Source organism: Trachemys scripta, chromosome 14 (assembly GCF_013100865.1).
Source record: "Trachemys scripta elegans isolate TJP31775 chromosome 14, CAS_Tse_1.0, whole genome shotgun sequence".
Taxonomy (NCBI): domain Eukaryota; kingdom Metazoa; phylum Chordata; order Testudines; family Emydidae; genus Trachemys; species Trachemys scripta.
In genome coordinates this window covers 3095625-3119425 of record NC_048311.1, presented here as the reverse complement: position 1 = coordinate 3119425, position 23801 = coordinate 3095625, and the positions used below count along the sequence as shown (strand labels likewise).

General features: G+C 45.8%; 1 protein-coding gene and 1 pseudogene across 1 annotated transcript; one reads left to right on the top strand and one right to left on the bottom strand.

Annotated features, from left to right (window-relative positions):
* The first annotated feature begins 2993 nt into the window (after nt 1–2993).
* Nucleotides 2994–3929, top strand: LOC117887772 (annotated as a pseudogene).
* A 17593-nt stretch (nt 3930–21522) lies between these two features.
* LOC117887771 (olfactory receptor 11A1-like) lies at nt 21523–22461 on the bottom strand. The gene has a single exon (XM_034790492.1). It carries the CDS (start codon nt 22459–22461, stop codon nt 21523–21525), a length of 939 nt encoding a protein of 312 aa, XP_034646383.1.
* Between the last annotated feature and the right edge of the window lie 1340 nt (nt 22462–23801).

The window sequence follows — 23801 nt, the reverse complement described above, 5'->3', positions numbered from 1 at the left end:
TTAGAGTTCTGTGCCTGAAAAAAAATGTAATCAGGATCTTGGCTGCCAAGTACAGTTTTAATGGGTCTCTATGAAAATGATAGATGGATAGATTAGATTAGATAGATGCAGTGTTTGTTGTAGCGATGTCAGTCCAAGGATATTAGACAGTCAAGGTGGGTGAGGTCATATTTTTTATTGGACCAACTTCTGTTGGCGAGAGAGACAAGCTTTTGAGCTTATGCAAAGCTCTTCTTGAGGTCTGGGAAATGTACTTAGGCTCTGTCTACGCTACGGACCTTACAGCAGCATAGCTGTGCCGCTACAGCTGTGCCGCTGTAAGTTCTCCCGTGTAGCTGCGCTTTGCCAACAGAAAAATGCTCTTCTGCTGGCAAAATAAAACCACCCTAGCAAGCGGCAGTAGCTTTGTTGGCAGGAGAGCGTCTCCCACCAACATAGGGCTGTCCACACTGGCGCTTTTGTCGGTAAAACTTTTGTCGGTCAGGCATGGATTTTTTTTCACACCCCTGACCGACAAAAGTTTTACTGACAAAAGTGCTAATGTAGACAAAGCCAGAGAGTGTCATAGATAAATACAAGGTGGAACATATTGTTTAGCATAAGTAGTTAACACATATTTCAAGGGACCATCCAAGGTGAAGTGGCCCATTAACACCCCTCCAGTCATAGGGAGGAAAGTAAGGGGGGTAGAAAAAAGCAGCTGTGGGGAGGGGGCTTAGTGGGGGTTACAGATTGTTGTAATAAGCCATAAATCCAGTGTCTGTGTTCAGTCCATGATTTTTAGTGTCTAGCAAAGTTATGAATTTAAGCTCCCAGGATTGTGTTTTGCAAGTGTTGTGCAGGTTTCCTTTGAGGATGAGGATTGATAGGTTAGACATAGAGTGATTGCTTTGTGAAAAGTGTTCACCCACAGATGTTGGGGTGGTTTTGGGTCTTTTATCATTTTTGTCTTGAGTTCATTAAATCACTAAATGCCCCATAGCAATCACTATGCTCCCAAATGAACTCTCAGAGGAAAATGATAGCGGGTGAGGCTGAAGCTCAGGATATGAATTCTAGTGAGGTGGGTGGGCTAAGTCTGCTGACCCAGGCTGGGAGACTCACTCCTGCTTGCTCCAAAATGCTGTGTAGACACACCCAATGTGGTCTGGCTGGTAACGGAGCCAGAGATATCAACCTCTGTAACCTGACCTGGGGAACAGAAAATAAAGCCTGGTCCACTCGGTGAGACAGAGCAAGCCTCTCCTCGTTTTACAGAACAGGGAGATCCAGGCTGACGTTCTCAAAATATGCCTCTTGCTTTAGATGCCTCCTGTTTTGGGAGTCCAAGTTATGACACATTGAGCCTGGCTTTCCCATTGAAGTCAATGGAAGCAGTGGGATGTTAGTGCCACTGCACATCAAGTACCAGATGTCTTACACTGAGCATCCACAAATGGAAGCACCGCTGAAAATTTGTTGTCAGAGATTATATATGTATGTATAGAAATTTCTTATATGATTCACGCAACTTAACCAGTTAATGAACCAACCTGATAGCTTTCTTTGACAGGGTAACAAGCCTTGTGGATAGAGGAGAAGTGGTAGATGTGGTATATCTTGATTTTAGTAAGGCTTTTGATACTGTCTCACGTGACCGTCTCATAAACAAACTAGGGAAATACAACCTAGATGGAGCCACTATAAGGTGGGGTGCATAACTGGTTGGAAAACCGTTCCCAGAGAGTAGTTATAGAGAGTACACTTATAAAGTTTGCGGATCATACCAAGCTGGGAGGGCTTGCAAATGCTTTGGAAGATAGGATTAAAATTCAAAATGATCTGGACAAACTGGAGAAATGGTCTGAAGTAAATAGGATGAAATTCAATAAGGACAAATGCAAAGTACTCCACTTAGGAAGGAACAATCAGTTGCACACATACAAAATGGGAAATGACTGCCTAGGAAGGAGTACTATGGAAAGGGATTTGCGAGTCATAGTGGATCACAAGCTAAATATGAGTCAACAGTGTAACACTGTTTCAAAAAAAGCAAACATATTTCTGGGATGTTTTAGCAGAAGTGTTATAAGCAAGACATGAGAAGTAATTCTTCCTCTCTACTTCCCGCTGATTAGGCCTCAGCTGCAGTATTCTGTCCAGTTCTGGGTTCCACATTTCAGGAAAAATGTGGACAAACTGGAGAAAGTCCAGAGAAGAGCAAGAAAAATGATTAACAGTCTAGAAAACATGACCTATGAGGGAAGATTGAAAAAATCAGGTTTCTTTAATCTGGAGAAGAGAAGACTAAGAGGGGACATGATAACAGTTTGCAAATACATAAAAGGCTGTTACAAAGAGGAGGGAGAAAAACTGTTCTCCTTAACCTCTGAGGATAGGGCAAGAAGCAATGAGCTTAAATTTGAGCAAGAGTGGTTTAGGCTGGACATTAGAAAAAACTTACTAACTGTCAGAGTGGTTAAGCACTGGAATAAATTGCCTAGGGAGGTTGTGGAATCTCCATCATTGGAGATTTTTAAGAGCAAGTTAGATAAACACCTGTCAGGGATGGTCTAGATCAGGGGTCGGCAACCTTTCAGAAGTGGTGTGCTGAGTCTTCATTTATTCACTCTAATTTAAGGTTTCGTGTGCCAGTAATACGTTTTAACGTTTTTAGAAGGTCTCTTTCTATAAGTCTATAATATATAACTAAACTATTGTTGTATGTAAAGTAAATAAGGTTTTTAAAATGTTTAAGAAGCTTCATTTAAAATTAAATTAAAATGCAGAGCCCCCCGGACCAGTGGCCAGGACCCGAGCAGTGTGAGTGCCACTCAAAATCAGCTCACGTGTCACCTTCGGCACGCGTGTCATAGATTGCCTACCCCTGATCTAGATAATACTTAGTCCTGCCATGAGTGCAGGGGACTGGACTAGATGACCTCTCGGGGTCCCTTCCAGTCCTATGATTCTATGATTTTATTATCTCCACAGATAGCAAACAACTGTAGGACATGGCTAGCAGGAACCACACAGTTCTGACACAGTTCTTCTTTGTCGCTTTCTCCAACAGCCTGGAACTCCGAATTTCAGTTTTTTTTCTGGTGCTGCTGTTGTACCTCATCACCATGGTGGGAAACATACTCTTCATCACGATCACGGTGGTAGACCCTGCCCTTCAGTCCCCCATGTATTTCTTCCTTCGGAACTTGTCCTTTCTGGAAATCGGTTATACCTCGGCCACTATCCCCAAGATGCTGGTGAACTTCCTCTCAGATGACAAGAGCATTTCCTTCCTGGGCTGTGCCACATAGATGTATTTTTTCTCCTTCTTGGGGATCACGGAGTGTTGCCTGCTGGCTGCCATGGCGTATGACCGTTACATGGCCATATGTCACCCTCTGCGCTACACAGCCAAGATGAGCAGAGGTGTGTGTCTCCAGCTCTCAACTGTGTCCTGGCTCATCGGGGTGCTGGTGGGAGTCGGGCAGACAACTTTCATGTTCACTCTGCCCTACTGTGGGCCTAATAAGATCAACCGCTTCTTCTGTGACCTGCCCCCACTGTTGAAGCTGGCCTGCACGGAGACCTACAGGAATGAAATAGCTGTTTTCACCATCACTGTCCCCTTCGTCATGGTCCCCTTCCTGCTCATCCTTGTATCCTACATCTGTATCCTCCACGCTATCCTCAGTATTCCGTCAGCCGTGGGCAGGAGCAAAACTTTCTCCACCTGCTCCTCCCACCTCATCATGGTTACCTTCTTTTTCAGGTCCGGCATCGTGACATATCTGAGGCCCAAATCCAGCTACTCACTCAACACTGACAAACTGCTTTCCCTGTTCTACTCAGTGGTGTCTCCAATGCTGAACCCTTTGATCTACAGCCTGAGGAATAAGGAGGTAAAGGAAGCCCTGAGAAGGGTGATGGCCAGAAAAATATTTATTTGAAAACTGGGGAGGGGAAATGTATTATTTTAATATTCTTGTGATGGATTTGGAGTTGCCTGTTGTAGCCCGATCTATGAATTGTATATTGATTACTTAAGAATTCCCAGTTATCACTCTGAGGTACTGAAGGTTCTTTTCCCAAGATCAGGCCCAGTATTATTAAAATTACTGTTCAGTTGGGAACCGCAATGTGCATGGATGCAACACTCACACTTTAGGAAACCTTCTGTCTTTGTAATAGTTTATTACTACATTCAGCAAAGTCACAAACACTCTAACCCCGCAAGGTAGACCGAGATAATACAGACTGTACATCTGAACATCCATATACTCCCACCATCCCTTGCAGAACCACCGGAAATGTTAACCATTATCTTCGGCATCACCATCACCTTCCTCATCATCACCAGTGACCATCATCCTGGTGCCTCCCAAGGGCTACATCTCTTTCCCCCTGCACACAGGCTGGGATACAACTTTTATAATATGTTACATCAGGGGTAGTCAATAGGTGGACTGAGGGCCAAATCCGTACCGCCAGACGTTTTTGAATGGACCACAAAATCTTTTTAATTACTTGTTGTTATTATTGTTACTGTGGTGTGAAAAATGTTTCTCTGGAGTCTGGACCTTGACTATACCTTGACTAAGAAATGTGGACCTTGACAAAAAATAATTAACAACCCCAGTTTTACAGGGTACAGGCCTGTAGGTTCCTTGCATTACTGCTGAATAAAATAAATGCTAAAGCAAGCTCTATTGGCTAACCTGTAGCAATCTGTGAATACTGTATGATGTTTCTCTGAATATTGTAAAGATGTTTTTGTATGCACATATTGGGTTAATTCAACAGCTGGGTGTTCAGGAAATGATCCAGGAAGATGGACAATAGCTCAGAGAAGAGCTCCTCTGCAAACAGCAAAGAAAATTAACTGTGACATGCTACCTCTGCCCACCCATGGCAGGCCTGCTAGCCCAGCTTTCGCAGGACTACATCCGCCTGAATAGAGGAGAGCCTGACTAGAGGAGAGCCTGGTTCGCTGTGATGTTTTAGAGGATGCAATTGCCTCCTGACCTCCAGTTCTTCGAGGAAGTATAGCCTGCCTTGTCTCTTGCTGTGCTGTGTTCCTACTGTTAAGATTAAACAACACTGTTTTAAGAAGGCTGTTTTGGGTCACTGTTATCACCGGAGGTCACGGATCCCCAAGTGGACATGCTGAGTAATGCTGGATGATTTTAAATTTGGTTTAGAAAGAGCTCAGCAGACCCTGGCTTGCCAGACCTCAGGCACTGATTGTCAAATTTCTCAGATTTACTGTAAAAGAAAAATAATAATGCGGCCAGCTCTTGGGGGAGGAGGGGAGAGAGCACCTTTGGGGGGGTGCCACAAAATGAGATAATGATTTTTCAAGGTTTTGCAAAAGATGTGGTTGAACAGAGATCAGCTTTCAGAAGAGCAAAGGAATCTGCCAAGCAGCGAGGGCTCAAATATTTGATAAAGTTTCAAGTCAGGATGGGTGAGGAACTGCATCAGTCTCAAAAGCCACAAGACTCTGAACATTTTCTAACTCGCCTACAATGAATCGAGTCCCTGTTCTGTTCTAAACCACGTTTACTTGGCTTCCATTGATGATATCGCAATCTTCAGAAATTCCTGGGAAGGTCATAAGGACTGCAGAGGAATTGTGCTGAAGAGACTCAAAGGGTTTGTCCACTGCAAAGAAAAACCCGTGGCTGGCCCATGTCAGGTGACTCAGGCTCGCAGAGTGCAGCTTGTGGGGCTGTTTAATTGCAGTGTAGACTTCTGGGCTCGGGCTGGAGCCCAAGCTCTGGGACCCTCCAATCTTGCAGGGTCCTAGAGCCTGCATTCCAGCCTGAGCCTGGAAGTCTACACTGCAATTAAACAGCCCCAGAAGCCCAAGTCAGTTGGCATGGGCCAGCCATGGGTGTCTAATTGCTGTATAGACATACCCAAAGATGCAGGTCTCACATTAAAAGTGTCAAAGTGCAAGATGGGGCGGCCAAAGTCCCTTATCTAGGCCATTGGCAGGAGGGGGCCAGATTTGCCAGAATCCCTTAAAAGTGGATTCCATTGTTAACTGGCCTGTATCCTGAACCAAAAAGCAAATTCACTCTTTTAGGCCAGGTCTACACTACCCCCCTAATTCGAACTAAGGTACGCAACTTCAGCTACGTGAATAACGTAGCTGAAGTTCGAAGTACCTTAGTTCGAATTAGTTCGAACTTACCTTGGTCCACACGCGGCAGGCAGGCTCCCCCGTCGACTCCGCGGTACTCCTCTCGGCGAGCTGGAGTACCGCAGTCGACGGCGAGCACTTCCGGGTTCGACTTATCGCGTCCAGACTAGACGCGATAAGTCGAACCCAGAAGTTCGATTTCCAGCCGTCGAACTAGCGGGTAAGTGTAGCCAAGGCCTTAGAGGCTTGCTGAGTTATTACCAAAGACTCATGGAAGTTTTCAGCAACCAGGGGCGGCTCTATGTTTTTTGCCGCCCCAAGCACGGTAGTGAGGCGGCCTTCGGTGGCACGCCTGCGGGCGGTCTGCTGGTCACGCGGATTCAGTGGAATTTCTGCAGGTGATCTGCCGGTCCCGTGCCTTCTGCGTACCCGCTGGTGCCTGGAGCCACCCCGTCAGCAACGTTGCAACTGCGATGACAAAAAGTCCTCTGCAAAAAGACACAGCCTGCCAAGGTGGCTTTGACTACAGCCTACTGCACAGGAAGTTTCGAGTCCTAACAGACCATTCTCCACTGGCAGGGCTTCACAGAACATAAGTTACCAGCTCCAGACTGCAACACTGTCCATACACATTCATGAGTATGATATGGAAACTGCACACATGAAGGGCAAGGAAAATGTGTGATAGAAGCACTGTCCAGGCAAGAGGGTTCTGAGTCAATGCATGTGGATTAGTCAATGGCTAACCTTAATGCCTCAGTGAGAGTGGGGGAGGTGTGACCCAGGAATCCCACGGTGCCAAGCAGCAGAGGGCATAGGGGTTGCCTAGGGTTTTATGGGATGCCCCGCAGTTGGATATCTGCATAACTCTTTACGGAATAGTAGCATGTGAGGTCTCTACCAAGAGCCGGCAGCCCACTACGCATCCTAATCAGTATGAAGTGTGGGTGTGGATAATATTAAAGGAGTTGTGTGTCCATACTCAAAACAATGTCCTTAAGGTCTTGGCGTTAAGGTAGATCACATGGGTCGGAAGTGTTCGTTCCAGGCAGGGGGTAACTGTGACCTTAAGAGCCCCTTAGTCAGCAAAGGGCCCTCTAGACTGTAACTGACAGCAGGCCTGACACACACTCACTACACCCAACACACTGTTCTCATCATGTGTATCTAAGGGGTGTCACATTAGGTATCGTATGCAAAATGGTGACACTGATCCCAAAAATCATTGTGTTGTGTGTGTACGGGTTGTGTATAGCGAGTTATGTATATGTGCAGGAAATATGTTCTTAAAATGGGGTTTGGAGGCCGTGCATAATCCAAGTCTGCCCTAGACAAAGGAATATGGATTTACCTGTCTGATCAGCTTAATTACAGGGAGAGGACAATGAAAGGATATTTACATATAAGGTAAGCAAAGCAATCAAGCCAATAAGTTACAGAGGAAACAATGTAGTGAGCACACTGAGGGTCTGAATCTACACCGAAAGGAAATCTTTCTAGCTTGTGAGATAGACAATGGACTTTGGAAACTACAAGTGGGAGCAAAAAGCCATTCTAGTTTTCCCTCACTTAGGGGACAAAGGTAACAGCACCCTCTGATTCTGTGACAGTTGGATCCCTGGCCTGGAGGGCTAAAGATGCTGGTAACTTGATGTGAGTGAGAAAACTGCTTATTCAGATTTAAGTTTTAGTCACTAGAAAGCATGATTTGGTTTGGTTTGTAACCAGACCTGTATCTTTTTCTCTTGCTTAGTATCATTTACATTTCTGTTCTTTGTTAATAAACTTATTCTTAGTTTTACTATGAACCAATTCAGTGCTGTGATATTGAAGTGAAGTTTGTGTCTTTAGCTAAACTAACAGGCTGGTGTGTGCGCTGCCTCTTTGGAATCAGTGAACTCAATAATTTCTGAGTGTGCAGTGACAGGGACTGGACACTGCAGGGATATGTCTTTGGGGAACTCAGGAACTGGAGTTCGCTGATGGCTACCTGCAAGGCAAGGTTTAGACTGGCAGAATCTTGAGGAGTTTGCTGTGAAGCTGGCAGACGGGTGTGGGAGGGAGCAACACACAGTCTAATCTCCAGCAAAGCTCACTCTTGCTAAAGCAGAGGGGTGACAGAGTGGCTTAGGGTTCTGGGTTCCCTGAGCAGAGCATCACAGTAACAGACCCTTATCTCCCTATCTGGCCCGGTGTGCACTTTGTATTGTACCCTCTCGGTGTATTGCATACTGAGCCAGATGCAAATTGAGGGATTGCAAAATCTACAAAGGAAATCTGCAGGGTGAAACAAAGAGTGGAGGGGTGTCCTGTTTGTGAATAGGATCAAAGGATTAGTCTGGTGTGTCAGGGAATGAGAAGAAACTCACTGAGTCCTTCACCTGGGAGAAAAACTGACCACACATTTGTTTCATGAAAGCAGGATCACAGCCAGCCTGACTGTAAAGTGCTGCAAGGATCGGGGGTGAGAAATATTCTACAAGACACAAGTTTATCTTGGGAATTAAGTCTAGACTCTAGAATACGTGTTATGATTTTGTTATATATATAAAACCCTTTGTTTCCAAAACTTCTACTTGCTGCTATTTGGATCTCTGTGCTTTGTTCAATTAACATCTACTCGTTTAAACTATAAATGTATCTAAGTGCTGTGTGTTAAGCGGAGCGGTGCTCTGAGGTGGAGCTGGTAACCTGGGCTGCACTGATCCTTTGGGAGCAGCCAATCTGTGACTACTGTGAGTGTCCAGTGGACCAGGGGCTGGATGCTCCAGGGAGTTGCTTGGAGGGCTTGGGGATTGGAGAGTGTCTATCACTACCTGCAGAGTGACAACAGGGCCTGCATAGGCCTAGGGGGAGTGCATGAGTTGTCTTTGATCAGTGGAGATGGGGCATTGACCCCCGGCAGATACAGTCTAGGTCTCTGCATGCAAAGGGCAGGTGGGAACGAGGGGCTTCACAGCCCTGGGACCCCCGGGAAGCATCACAATCTGTTTATCAAATGAATTGGGGAAAATCTGAACCATTGGAAATCTCCTGGCTGTCATGGAGTGGGGCTTTGTCACAATGGAATTGCCGTAGGCAAACTGGCACAACAGGGGTAAAAGTCCCCAGAAACATTAACAAACTAGTGAAGATAAACTGAGATCCTGCACTCTCTCAGATAACTAGCAATAGCAGTTGGTGGCATCCTCTCTCCCAGAGACTGTGGGGAAGGGTTAGCACAGTCAAATGAAGAGGTGGCCAAGGCTCTGCTGTATTTGAAGTGGCCTACCTGTACAGGTCCCACATGCTTAGAGCCTTTCCGATTGGGATTTGAGACCTACAAAATTATTATTTTCTCCTGTCACACATCAGGCTGGTTCCAGCACACTAACATCCTTATACCCACATGGGTGGAAACTGACTAGGTATTACCCCATCCAGTTCCCCCTGTGGGTATGCTCGGTTGTTCTTTTTGTCTTATGGAGAAAAATAAGGTGCCTACAGTGGTAGCTGCACGAAGGATCTGGGCTATCCTAGCTAAGAGGTACCAATTTCATCCTCGCCATCATGCAAAAGCACCTCTCTGGGGTAACCCAGACTTGAAAATTGAGGGGAAAAACCAAAACTACAATTTGGAAGAAGTGGCTGAGTATGGGCATCGTATGGATTTCCCAGTTTGTCATGGATGAGGGTTTTGTCTTTTTTTCTAACACTAAAGCAATGATATGACCTGCCAACCTGAGCAGAGTGACAGTAGGGAGAGTTTGAGTTGTAAGTTATGTATCAATTTTGTCTGGATGCCCTAGGACTGCAGAGGCCCCAGAGCTACAGGGATCATCAGAAATACTTCATATACTCCCCAGACCCATGTCAACTATGCGTGCCTTACTAATGAAGAGGACCTCCATTGGTCTGGAGCTCTTTGTGAAAGCAGGGGAAGGGGAGTTATCACAGTCCTCAGAAGAATCCTAATGGCGGAGCATGTTATGGAGTGTTAAAAATTATCCTGTGGATCTCCGGCTATGCCTGAAACAGCAAAACATTCTATTCAAAATCTGTCGGACGCCACAGAGGTTGTGCCAGATGGGGGCCTTGACTCTGGTGTGTGTTGGCGCTTTAATACAGAAAAAGGAACCCTGATGCATATGCTATGGGACTGTCCAGCAGTCAGGCAGCTGTGGGAAGAGGTGGACATGAGTGAAAATAGTGCTTTGCTTCAGCAACCAAACCTCAGCTGAAATTATATCCTGCTGTCAGAGTTCAGGGCAGCTGCACCTGTATTTCCCCTCCATAGTCCACCAAAGGCACACTCTTTTAGGATCCCGGCTCTCAGCTGTCACCTCTCTCTTGGGCAGACCCTCCCCTGATATGAAACTACCTATGGCACTGAAATTAAATGTAGACTATAATTTGGCATTTGAGAAGTGAAAGGGATGGTAGCCCTAAGGGAAAAGATAACAGCTTGGCTCTTTGCGTTAAATAGCTGTCTGCAAGCCTCAAACTGCTGAATGAGTTTAAGGGTAGGGAAGGCTGTGCCTCCCCAAACAGCCTGGCCCTGCCCCCATCTGACCCCCACTCACTTTCTGCCCCCCGACTGTCCCCCTCAGAATCCCCGACCCATCCCGCTCCTTGTCCCCTGACCTCCCCCCCGAGATCCGCCCCAACCACCACCCACGAAGCCTCCCCTGCTCCCTGTCCCCTGACTGCCCCGACCCCTATCCACCCCCCCCACCGAGTCCTGACTGACCACCGGAACGCCCACGATCCAACCCCCCATTCCCCATCCCCTGACCGCCCCCCAAGAACCTCTGCCCCCTCCCTGTCTGCTGACTGTCCCTGGGACTCCCCACCGCTTATCCAACCCCCCGGCCCAGGCCCCTTACCATGCCGCTTACCCCCACCTCCCGGAGCCTCAGCACGCTGCGTCCAGGAGCGGCCCTGGACAGCGCTGCAGCGGTGTGGCTCCAGCGGGACCTGAGCTCCCGCCGCTCAGACGCAGCTCGCAGCACCGCCCCCTTACCACGTGGCTCTAGGCGGGAGGAGCTCAAGCCCCGCCTGAGCCATGCCGCTTTAGCGCTGTCCAGGGCCGCTCCTGGACACGGTGCGCTGAGGCACCGGGGGAAGGCGGAGACGGGGGGGGAGCCTCCAATATTCTCATGGGGGCCCCTGTGGGGCCCAGGGCCTGGGGCAAATTGCCCCACTTGTCCCCCCCCCACCCCCCCGGGTGGCCCTGGTCCTGACAGGGATCAGTTTGTGGAAACGTTTGTCTTTTGAAAAAAGTCACAAGATTTAGCACACTAAAAGCTCATCCCTTTTTAAATGTACTAGTCTTCGAATGCTTTTTTAAAATCAGATAGATAGATAGCTGTTGAATTGCTGGAAGAACAAACTTGAAAGCACAATTGCTCATGTAACTCGCATGAAAATTGAAACAATATTTCACCCACAGAATTTCAATCCAAAAGGTACTATTAAGATCATTTAGGGTCTGTCTACGCTTTGAGCACTGTAATGGAGACATTTACAACAGCAATAGAAGGGGGTTTCCATCACTGTAGTAAATCTACCTCTCTGAGAGGCAGCAATTGGTCAACAGAACAATTCTTCCATTGACCTAGCTGTGTCTATAGCAGGGGCTAAATCAACCTAACTATGTCACACAGGGTATGAAATTTTTCATAGCCCTGAGCAAGGTAGGTGGTCTTTAAAATCCCCCTAGATGACTATCTGCATCTTTAGGCACCTAAATACCTTTGTAAATATGACCTTACTCTCCTAAGACACTAGGCGCTTTTGAAAATGTTACCCTCCATCTAATCACTGCAGACAAATTCTTCACAGATTCTCCAGAAACAATCAGTTTCCCTTTGCACTATGGCATTAAGCTCTTAAAGAGTTTGCACAGGAGAGCAGAAGATTGTTTATGTCCTACCGCTAGAAGGAAAACTCTCTCTCCAGCCTTTGCTGGCAATCATGACTTCAAGTCCTTGTACGGGGGGGAGGGATAGCTCAGTGGTTTGACCAGTGGCCTGCTAAACCCAGGGTTGTGAGTTCAATCCTTGCAGAAGCCACTTAGGGATCTGGGGCAAAATCAGTACTTGGTTCTGCTAGTGAAGGGAGGGGGCTGGACTTGATGACCTTTCAAGGTCCCTTCAAGTTCTAGGAGATAGGATATCTCCATTTTTTTTTTACAGTGTAAAGAAGAGTTTTGAAATCTTCTCTAGAACCTCAGGAGAGCTGATGACCCATAAAGACCAAATGGCTTGTCCCTGTGGGCTGTCAGACAAACAGCTAACAACATTTCTCATCTGCATTCTCCAAATTTCCAATGGGAGTTTGGAGTAAGATTTTCAAAATCTCCTAAGGGAGTTAGGAGCACAAGTCCCATTGAAAGTTCCCTTAGCACTGGGGGTGCTGGATTGACACAGCCTTACGTTTCTGAATCTTCCACCCACAGAGCACTGACTTAAGGGGGAGCTGATTTCAGAATATGTCTCCTCTGTAGGGTATAAGCATCATGGGTTAAATCCATCCCTGATGTCTCTGCACTTAACTGTTACACCAGGGGTAAATTGGCCCACTAATCTTTCCTAAAATCTCACTGCAATTTATTAGCCATACTTGTAAATCTAGAATGTAACATTTGTGTTAATTAATACCCAATGGGCCACTACATAATTTTAAAGAATCTACCAGCACAGGGATATATTAGCAGAGAGAAAGTCTTATGTGGCAGGGGAGAGTTATTGTGTTTCATTTATGCATCAGTTCTTTGAACCCCAGAAGTCCTGTTTATCAAGAACCGGCTAGACCAGGGCTTTGGGAATGGTCAACGGGACTTTTTGGGTGCTATTTTCTAAATTGCTGAAGTGGCTTATGGGCACAAGTCACAATGAAAGTGAGTGGGAATTGTGATCACAAGTCACTTAATAAAGCCACCCATCGCCTCCAAATGCCAGTGTGAATCTCAGTGAAATTGACACTGGCTGAAAGTTCCTACCAGTTGTTCCACAATTTGATAGCCTTAGCCTGTGTCCTAGTGGACAGCTCCTTAATTCCCCAGAACATTGTGGTAGCAGCTACAGTCTGAGAACCTTAACATTCCACCTCCACCCCTTGCCTATCTCCAGCCTACACAAGACTTCCTGTCCTGCTGGACGATCTGCGATTAAATGACAGGCTGTCAAGGCTGCTTCCCCACTTTGAACTTTAGGGTACAAATGTAGGGGCCTGCATGAAGACTTCTAAGCTTAACTACCAGCTTAGATCTGGTCCGCTGCCACCATTCCCAAAGCTAATTCCCTTCCCTGGAAAGCCTTGAGAAACCTTTCACCAATTCCCTGGTGAATACAGATCCAAACCCCTTGGATTTTAAAACCAGGAGAAATTAACCATCCCCCTCCTTTCCCCCACCAACTCCTGGTGAATAGAGATCCAACCCCCTTGGATCTAAAAACAAGGAAAAATCAATCAGGTTCTTAAAAAGAAGGCTTTTAATTAAAGAAAAAGGTAAAAATCATCTCTGTAAAATCAGTATGGAAAATAACTTTACAGGGTAATCAAACTTAAAGAGCTCAGAGGACCTCCCTCTAGCCTCAGGTTCGAAGTACAGCAAACAAAGATAAACACTCTAGTAAAAGGTACATTTACAAGTTGAGAAAACAAAGTAAAACTAAGATGCCTTGCCTGGCTTTTTACTTACAAGTTTGAAATTGGAGAGACTTGTTTAGAAAGATGGGGAGAACCTGGATTGATGTCCGGCCCCTCTCAGTCCCAAGAGCGAACAACCCCTTAAAACAAAGAGCACAAACAAAAGCCTTCCCCCCCCCCCACCAAGATTTGAAAGTATCTTGTCCCCTTATTGGTCCTTTGGGTCAGGTGTCAGCCAGGTTACCCGAGCTTCTTAACCCTTTACAGGTAAAAGGATTTTGGGGTCTCTGGCCAGGAGGGATTTTATCGTACTGTACACAGGAGAGCTGTTACCCTTCCCTTTATAGTTATGACATGGGCCTACTGTAAAACAGACATATCCTTTGTGAAGAATAGGTGGGATTTTAAGGCTCCAGGACTGTACATGACAGAACAATCTCTGAAGCCTCTTGTATCTATGGGACATGCTGAGCTTTCAGAGAAATCGGGGACCGAAAGGAACACACAAGAGAGAGCTTGGTTGCATAGCAGCATTTTAAGGGATAGTGTTGTGACATAAATGCCTCTAAGGGCTTCACGGTCTATCCCTGTCCTACCTCCCATCTCCCCAGCACTACTGAGATAGCAGTCTCTCACACAGATCAGTCAGTGATGCTAATGTCCTTTGCATATGTCTTAAATTTTTGAACAGGCACCTCTGTGCTTTCGCCTATGATTCCTCTACGTGAGAAGAGCTCTCTGCAAAGCCACTTTATTGTCCTCCTTAAAATTCTCTTTGCTGTGATGCCTGCAAAATGCCTCATGATGGAAAATGGGCTTTTTTCCCATGGAAATTTTTGACACAAACAAAACAAATAAAAGCATTTTCATCATTTTTTCCCATTGAAAATTTCAATCCTTTGGCATAAAATAAAATAAATCAAAAGCAAACATTTTGTCCAACAAATTGAAATATTTTGATTCTGAAATGCTGCCTGGTGCTTTATGGGTGTTGTAGTTTTTGTGCTTCAAGCCCACATTCTCCTGTATGGGCTGGAAACCACTCTCTCCCCTCAGAGTGAGAGGAGGTGGTTGCATCATGGGAGATGTAGTCGAGCAGGGGACCCCAGGCCATAGTGAAGAATGGAGACATGAGGAACTGAAATACAGCTGCTATGGGGCACCGCAGAAGGCTCTCTGAACCAAATTATTTAAATGTTGGGGTATTTGGTTTTTCAACAAAAAAATGAAATTTCCATGAAAAGCAGACACTTAAAAAAATAAATAAATAAAAAGATTTTCTCAAAAATCAATAGGGTTCTGCCTATCAAGATCTCAAACATTCCCTGAAATTTTGTAATTGATCAGAGATGATTTTGAAAAGATACAGATAGAGAAATCACACCAAAATAAGCACAGGGCCCTGCTTTGCCAATGAAAGGTGGCTCCGCAGGAATTAAACCTAGGCTATTCAATACCACAGCACAGCATTTTAACACTCTGGGTCATGGACAGTCTTCAGGTGGTGTGTTTGTACAGCACCTAGCACAACAGGTCCTGGTCCATGACTGGGCTCCCAGGTGCTATGATAACTCTATGAAGAAGAAGTCGAATGAAGCAACCCCCACTATCTGCCCAATAATTGAGCCTGGGTTACCACAGAAAAGGTGAAAAGAATGAATTAGATTCGCTGCAGAGTCATGCTACCATTCTATGGCAGGAGATGTAGAATGTTACAGAGCAAACACAAACACATTCTTAAAGACTTTACTTTTGTTCTTTCTTGGTTTGCTATTCCCCCTCTCCTACCCCTTAAAATAAAAGGTTGCCTAGCACGGATTGCACTTGGGATGTGTAGCACCATATCCCCGCACTGTTACATTTTAGGGCAGGGAGAATTCTCTGGCCTGTCCATCACCTAGCACAATGGGCTCCTGGTCCATGAATAGAGTTTCTAGGTCCTACTGTAATAAAAGTAATAAGAAACAAAGGAGCAGCTCCATTAGATGCCCCTGAGCCTGTGTCACCACAGAAAATGGGGAAGAATTAATTAGATTCACTGGTGCTTAGAATTTATTTGTGGAAAGATTTTAGGTGTTTTTATTTCCATTTCCATCCATAAACACCAGCAGCCTTTATTAGTTAAACAGAGGGAGCAAAATAGTCAGAAACATGACTCAGACCTGGGATTTGCAAAGAAGCCTAAGGGAATAAGGTCGAATAGGATTTGGAATCATAACTCCATTTGGTTAGGGGAACCTCATTCCCATTGAATGGGATTTGGGTGCCTAACACCCTTTGGCATATCCCACCCAAAATGACTTGCCCAAATTCACACGCCGACTCTGTGGGAGTTGTGAAAAGATCTCAGCGCTCTACAGTGCAAGGTGGCATCAGCAATGATACTGGACGGTAGCCCATTTTTTTCTCCCCAACATTCTCCTCAAGGCCGCCTGCACCTCCTTGTTCCTCAGGCTGTAGATAACGGGGTTCAGCATGAGTGTGAGGACAATGTACAACAGGCCAAATAGTCTGTCGCTGCCCGCTCCGTAACTCGACTTGGGTCGGAAATTGATAACACTTGCGGATCCATAGAATACAGTCATCACCACGAGGTGTGAGGAGCAGGTGGAGAAGGCTTTGCGCCTGCCCTCAGCAGAAGACATCCTGAGGATGATATAGGCATAAGACACGAGGATCAGCAGGCCGGGGGCCATGACTACCAACACAACCACCACAAATATTTCCACCTTGTTCAGGTAGATGTCGGCGCAGGCCAGCTTCAGAAGAGGGGGGATGTCTCACAAGAAGTGGTGAATCTCAAACCACTAACATCTGGGTCAGAGGAACAATGGATCAGAGGAGACTTAAGTGTATAAAATAATTAATGGTCTAGAGGTGGTAGATTAGGCTCTTCTGTTCTCCCTGTCTCATAACACGAGAACAAGGGGACTGTGACCCAGGAAGCCCCTTGGTGCCAAGTGGCAGAGAAAAAACGGGTGGGGGATCCATTGGGTTGGATATCTGCATAATACCAAAGGGTGACATGTGAGATTACCAAGAGCCAGCTGCCCACTGGTCATCATAATCACTGCAAAATGTATGAACGGATAATATTTAAGGAGTTATGTATCTATACTGGGCATAGAAAAACACTAAATCCTTCACTTGGGAGGCAACTGACAGAGTATTTGCTTCAGGAAAGGAGGGTCACAGCCAAGTCTAGTTGTAGTGCTCTGCAAGCATTTTGGGGTGAGCAATATTCTGCTAGATGTGAGAGTCTCCTGTTAATCAAATCTGGGCTCTAGAACACAGGGTATGATTTTGTTTTATATGTAACCATTTGTTCCCGATACTTCTACTTGCTGATACTTGACTCTCTGTGGTTCGGTAAATAAACTTACACTTGTTTGACTGTCAGGGCCGGCTCTAACTTTTTTGCTGCCCCAAGCAACAAAAAAAAAGCGCCGCCCCCGAGCCCTCCCCCCGCCGAGCGCCGCGCCGCCAGAACCCACCCCGAGCGCCGCGCCGCCGGAGCCCCCCCCCGCCGCGCCCCGAGCCGTGCCGCCGGAGTGCCCCCCCCACGGAATGCCACGCCGCGCTGCCCCCCGCCACCCCAAGATTGGCTGCCCCTTACCAGGTGCTGCCCCAAGCATGTGCTTGGTTGCCTGGTGCCTGGAGCCGGCCCTGTTGACTGTAAACATATCTTAGTGCTGTGTGTCAAGCAGAGCCGTGATCTGAGGTGTACCTGGCTCGGATGTTGGAGTGAGCCTGTCGCTAACCTGTACAGTAACAGTGGGGCCTCTGTAGGCCTAGAAGGGCGTGCTTGTCTCGCCCATGGCCAGTGGATTTGGGGAGCTGACCCCCAGCAAGCACAGACTTGGCTTCCCCACGCTAAGGGAAGGTGGCAGTAGGCGTTGCACAATCCTGGGCACCACGAGAAACATCACAGGGACATACAATAAAATTAAAAGATGGCAAATTCTGAACCAATAAATACCTTTTTCCAAGATGTGTAATTAGACTAAAAGAAGAACAGGAGTACTTGTGGCACCTTAGAGACTAACAAATTTATTAGAGCATAAGCTTTCGTGGACTATAGCCCACTTCTTCGGATGCATATAGAATGGAACATATAATGAGGAGATATATATACACACATACAGAGAGCATAAACAGGTGGGAGTTGTCTTACCAACTCTGAGAGGCCAATTAATTAAGAGAAAAAAAAAACTTTTGAAGTGATAATCAAGCTAGCCGAGTACAGACTAACACGGCTGTTACTCTGAAACTTGTAATTAGACTGTAGTCATCAAAGCGGGACTGGACATTTGTATGGCTAACAAGAATAACCAGAGTTATCATAGGTAATTATGATAATCCCTATTACTCTAAGCAGCAGGTTGTTTTTGCTCTAGGGACCAGACAGAGACACAAACACTCAGCACTCTCAGCTATTTTGCTGCAAAAACAAGACAACCCTGAATAGATGCTGAGGGCATTAAGGTTCAAACCTCCCCAAAGAAAATGTGTATCCCCATGCCGAGTAGAGACTGTGTATTGTTACCCCTTTTTGACCCAAGTGGTTAGTCCAAGTTTGGAGCCGTGGGGATGTCCCAGTTGGAAGTAGAAATTGATGGAGTCTGGTATTTTCTTTGATCCAATCTCGTTAATTGACAAGGAATGTACAAAGTCCGACTTCTCTGAATGCATGAGGAACCAAGAACATAAGGAGCAGCTTCTTTCCTTACCGCCCCAAGTCTCGTTAGCCACCTCATTTGACCCAAATGCTCACTTTTTCTAGGTTTGCACTGGGCTACTGCTTGGCTTCCTTGCTTTTTCCCCTCAGGCTCTCTCTCTCTGTTCTGTGTGTTCTCTCTTCTCTCTCTTCTAACACACACACACCCATGCTCAGCAAAACCCTTCTGCCCACTCAGTCCAAATTCCTGGGCAGGTTCACACACCTCTTTGTCTTAGGCGGGGGAGGGGGCTTCTGATTAATTCATCCTGACAGTTATGTGAATAGAAGGGGTGTTCATATATCAGTTAGAATGAGTATTTTAACTCAACCATAACAAGTTTTCATCCAGCTCATAACGACATGCCTCACCTCAGTGGAGGCTCAGTCTAGTCACCAAGGCTTGGCCCCACCCTATAATGTCCACACAGCTATTTTTAGCATGCTAGCACAAGCCCTGCTAGCATGAGTCTGCCTACCCAGGCTGGGAGGCTCACCTTCAGTTGCCGTGTAGACGTACCCTCAGTGGCTCAACTACTGTCATGCCTTCAATTACTTCCTGTGTATTAATTTGTATCAGAGGCGTAAGGATTAAAGTACTATTCAATGGGTAGAATTTTCATAAGTGCCAAAGTGACTTCAGAGTCTGCGTTCCCCTTTCAGAAGGACCTAAGGCCGGGGGTATCTGTGTCTCACTGAAAGTCAATGAGATTTATGCTTTTAAGTCAGCTAGACACTTTTGGAAACTTTACCAATGTGCTTCAGGATGAAAGATGCTGACACTTTTCATATATGTCATGCGTAGCATTTCCTCCATGCCTACCTGCTGTTTTTTTACTTGACATTGATTTTGTTGTTGTTATTGCTACAGCAAAGAGGTTGCGTCAACAGAAATCATTCACATTGTTTATTTTATTTTGATAGCCATTAATCTGTTTTGGGTCTGACGCACTGGGTCTTAGGGAATGTGTACACTGCAATGTAAGCCTAAACTCAGACTCAGGCTTGAGGATTTCAATCTGACAAACGCACATTCAACCACCATTCTATACCTGCTGGAGAATATAATTAAACCTTCTTTTGCCATGGCCTCATGTGATCAGGATACTGTTTTATAAGCCCAGGCAAAAGGGGTACATTGGATCCCCTAGAATAACCATGGGAACAGTAATTCCATTTATGACATTGTCATTTGGAATAGTGTTCCGGCCTGTCCATGAAAGTAGATGCCTGACTGACGGAAAACCCTAGCATCATGAACTTTTCCAGTGCAGCCCACGTTGGCGTCCATAAATTGGCCTCTGAGGTCCCCAAGGGCCTGCATACCCATGGAGTAGTACATTTTGCAGCGTATGTACTCCGGCTCTTTGAGTACATACAATAATGACCCCAGTGCAGTGGGGAAACCCCATTCTCTCCAAGCCAGCAGTTACTTTAGGGATATTGTTTATGCCCCCACCTTTGGATAAACCACACACCTGACTGCCTCAGAAACCTCGGCCACCACTTTATTTTCCGGTCGAATTTCCAAACCCAAACTGGTTAGTAATCTACTTTTGAACAGGAATGGCTTCCCTCACTTATGTGTCGTGGTGCTGAAGGGTCTGGACAAGCTGCTAACAAGGATCCAGAAATGTAGCTTTCTTCATGAGGAAGTTCTGATCATCCCAGGTCTGCATGATGATGGGGTCCCACCAGTCTGTGCTTGTGGCCCTGCTCCAGAAGTGCCATTGTACACAGGGGGCATCAGTGGCTCTCCTGAGAGCCGTGAGGAGCATCAGCCAGTTTGAGTCTGTCAGGTCTGTATCACTCTCATCCCCCTCCAACAGATGCCTTCTTCTGGAGGTCAGAAAATGCCCCCAAAACGTCCAACAGCACCTCATGGAAGCTCTGCCCATTGCCTGAAACAGGAGGGAAAGCACAAGCAAGACAAGTGCTTCAAATGCTGACTCCTCCCTGTTGCTGGTTCCGGCTGCCGGGCGTGTGTAGACTCAAAAGACAACTTGGCCCAATGCCTTGGCAGGCTGCGATAGCTTCTGATGAAGTGCCGCGGGATGGACAGTCACGTTTTCCTACAGGGCACCATAAACAAAGAGCTAGAACAGCTACCCGCTGGGGAGGGTGCTAGGAAACCTGGCACAGGCTGGTTTGGCTTAGGTCTGCATAGTGCAGTGTAGATGCCTGAGCACTGGTGTGAAGCCCGGGGGACGCTTGAGCCTAGGTTTACACTCACTGAGCCTACGGGTTCAAGTCCCACAGACCCTAGGCTTACATTGCAGTATAGGTACACCCTTCTACCCATTGCAAGATGACACGTAGTACAACAAATGGGAAGACCAGTACAATCTTCCCAGATATAAAGTTATGGAGCTTTTGGGAATCCAGGATGTCAAGGAGAGAGAAAATATTTGAATCAGCTAATTCCACCCACAGGGATCTGAGGCCAGTGCCAAGTAAAATGTGGCATTTTCCAACTCAGAGAGAGCAGAAAAATAGATGAAACATGTATCTGAAATTTTAGATGTCACCATTTGGAGTGTAGAGCGCAAGGCAATCAGGTTTACAATTAAGGCAGTAGCAAGTATCAGCTTTAGCCATCAATGGGAATGTCATCATTCCAAAACGTAATATGTCCTCACATTCCCCGAAGCAGTTCCCATTAGTGTGAGCTAGGGCCCTACTAGATGTAAACTTTCTTGCTCATTAAGCCAGATACATTCCTTCACAGATCAGTGACTCCATCTGAATTCATTTGAGCAACATATATTAACTGCAAAAAGAACATGAGTACATTCCCAGTCTCTATTTTTATTTCTCTTACTTTATTGACCTATCAGAGTTGGTAAGACAACTCCCACCTATTCATACTCTCTGTATGTGTATATATATCTCATCAATATATATTCCATTCTATGCATCTGAAGAAGTGGGCTGTAGCCCACGAAAGCTTATGCTCAAATAAATTTGTTAGCCTCTAAGGTGCCACAGGTACTCCTGTTCTTTTTGCGGATACAGACTAACACGGCTGCTACTCTGAAACCATATATTAACTGATGATTTTTCTCAGGGCCTCCTTCACCTCTTTATTTCGCAGGCTGTAGATGAGGGGGTTGAGCATGGGCGTCAGGACTGTGTAGAAGACAGAGAACACTTTGTTCAGGGCTTTCAGAGTATTGGTATTTGGTAGCAGATACACAGTCATTATGGTCCCATAGAAGACTGTAACCACAATGAGGTGAGAGGAGCAGGTGGAAAAGGCCTTTTGTCTCCCGGTGGTGGAAGGGATTCTCAGGATAGTAGCAATGATACAAACATAGGATGTCACAGTTAATAGAAATGGGCAAGGCGAATCTAGGGAGACGAGTATGAAACTAAACAGTGTGATCATGCTGCTGTCACTGCAGGAGAGTTTTAGCATTGGAGAAAAATCACAAAAGAAATGGTCAATTTCATTGGGGCCACAGAATGTTAATTGTGACATAAAACACATCAATATTACACAACTTAGAAATCCGCTCATCCAAGACCCCACTATTAGCTGGAGGCACAACCTGCCGTTCATCAGGGCTGCATAACGCAGGGGTTTGCATATCGCTAAATACCGATCATAAGACATTGCTGCTAGGAGATAGCATTCTGTAGTTGCCAAATAACCAAAGAAAGAAAACTGTATCATGCAGCCCCCCACAGAAATGGTTCTGTCCCCAGTCAAGAGACTGGCCAGCATCCTAGGCAGGATGGTGGAGGTGTAGCAGGTCTCCAAGCAGGACAAGTTCCCAAGGAAGAAGTACATGGGGGTGTGAAGGTGCTGATCAGTCACAACTAGCACAATGATGAGGATGTTCCCAGACATGGTCACAATGTAGATCACTAGGAAAACCAGGAAAAGAAGGATCTGCAGTTCAGGGAGATTCCCGAATCCCAGGAGGATAAATTCTGTGATGACCGTTTGATTGTCCTCTTCTGCTTTCTCTATGAGGTGCATCTAGGTACAAATAAAAATACTAAAACTCAGAGGTGGGACTTTCAAAAGGACAAACATCCCATCAACTTAAGCAAATGCAGAAGAACAGATATCCAGAGGCATTTAGGCACCCAAAGTTGCAGATAGGCGCCGAGTGGGATTTTCAAAAGTACTTAGGCAACCTAGGTGGCTTAAGGTCAGATTTTTAAAGCTATTTAGGTTATGCAGCACACAGCATCACAATGCCCAAGCCCAAATCGCATTTTCCCAGATTTAGGCACTGAGGAGTCAACATTCTATTGACGGCCAATGGGATTTAGACTCCTCCATGCCTAAATCCCTTTTGAAAATGGAATTTAGGCTCCTCAATCAGTTAGGCATTGTTGCAACACAGAGCTCAGCAACCCCTAAATAGCTTTAAACATCTCGGCCTGAGGGCTTTGCTGAATCAGGACCTTAATTCAAGCTATGCAGAGCCACAAAGGATCTGCTGTTCCTCAAAGGATGCTAGCCACTGGGAAGTTTTATCCCACACTAAAAATGGTTAGCCAAGCTAAGAAAGAGTAAAGGAATGACTTTAAAAATAATGATCTCACAGCCTTTCCTCACATGAATACATCCACAAGGTCTAATTCTGATCTCACAAACTGTTTTTTGCAATATTAACTTCTGCCGGAGATCAGAACCAGGAGCTGTAAATTCTTAGTACATGTATATCCTATATGCTATATATTTTATTTTTAAATAACTGACTTGCTACACTGAATATATATATTATTTTATTTTATTTTAATGGGAATTGGGGGTCTACATTCATAAGTGGGATAGATAGAGGAGTAGGTGTGGTTGATCTACCCTGTAATCTCAAAAGAGATTGCAAAGAGATCATGCAGTCCTCAATACCTCCTGACAGATGCTGAGAGCTCTCAGATAACACTCTGGTCAGTGGAAGAAAGGCTCTGCTGGAGACAACCAGCAGCTACTGGGTCAGGAACATGCACAGAACTTCCACTTTAGGGGAAAATCAATAAGGACATTTTAGAAACAACTGAGGAAAGGAGTGAGAATCCATGTGAAAGAGGTGAGTTGTCAGGGAGATAGAAAGGCATGCAAGCCCTGTCTAAAGGGCTGCGGGATGGGAGATAAAGGCTATGGGAATCACTCTGGGTACTGTTATGCTCACAGGATACAAACAGGGAAGTTAGATTAAAATATCAAATACTCTCGCTGGAAGGTTTCAATGTAACATGACTTTATTGCATAAAATCCCAAACCCTAATGCACATAACCCAAAACCAGAGAGAGAAAAGCAGGCTGCTCCCTAAGGAAGAGACACCAATCTCATCCCACATTGCTGAAAG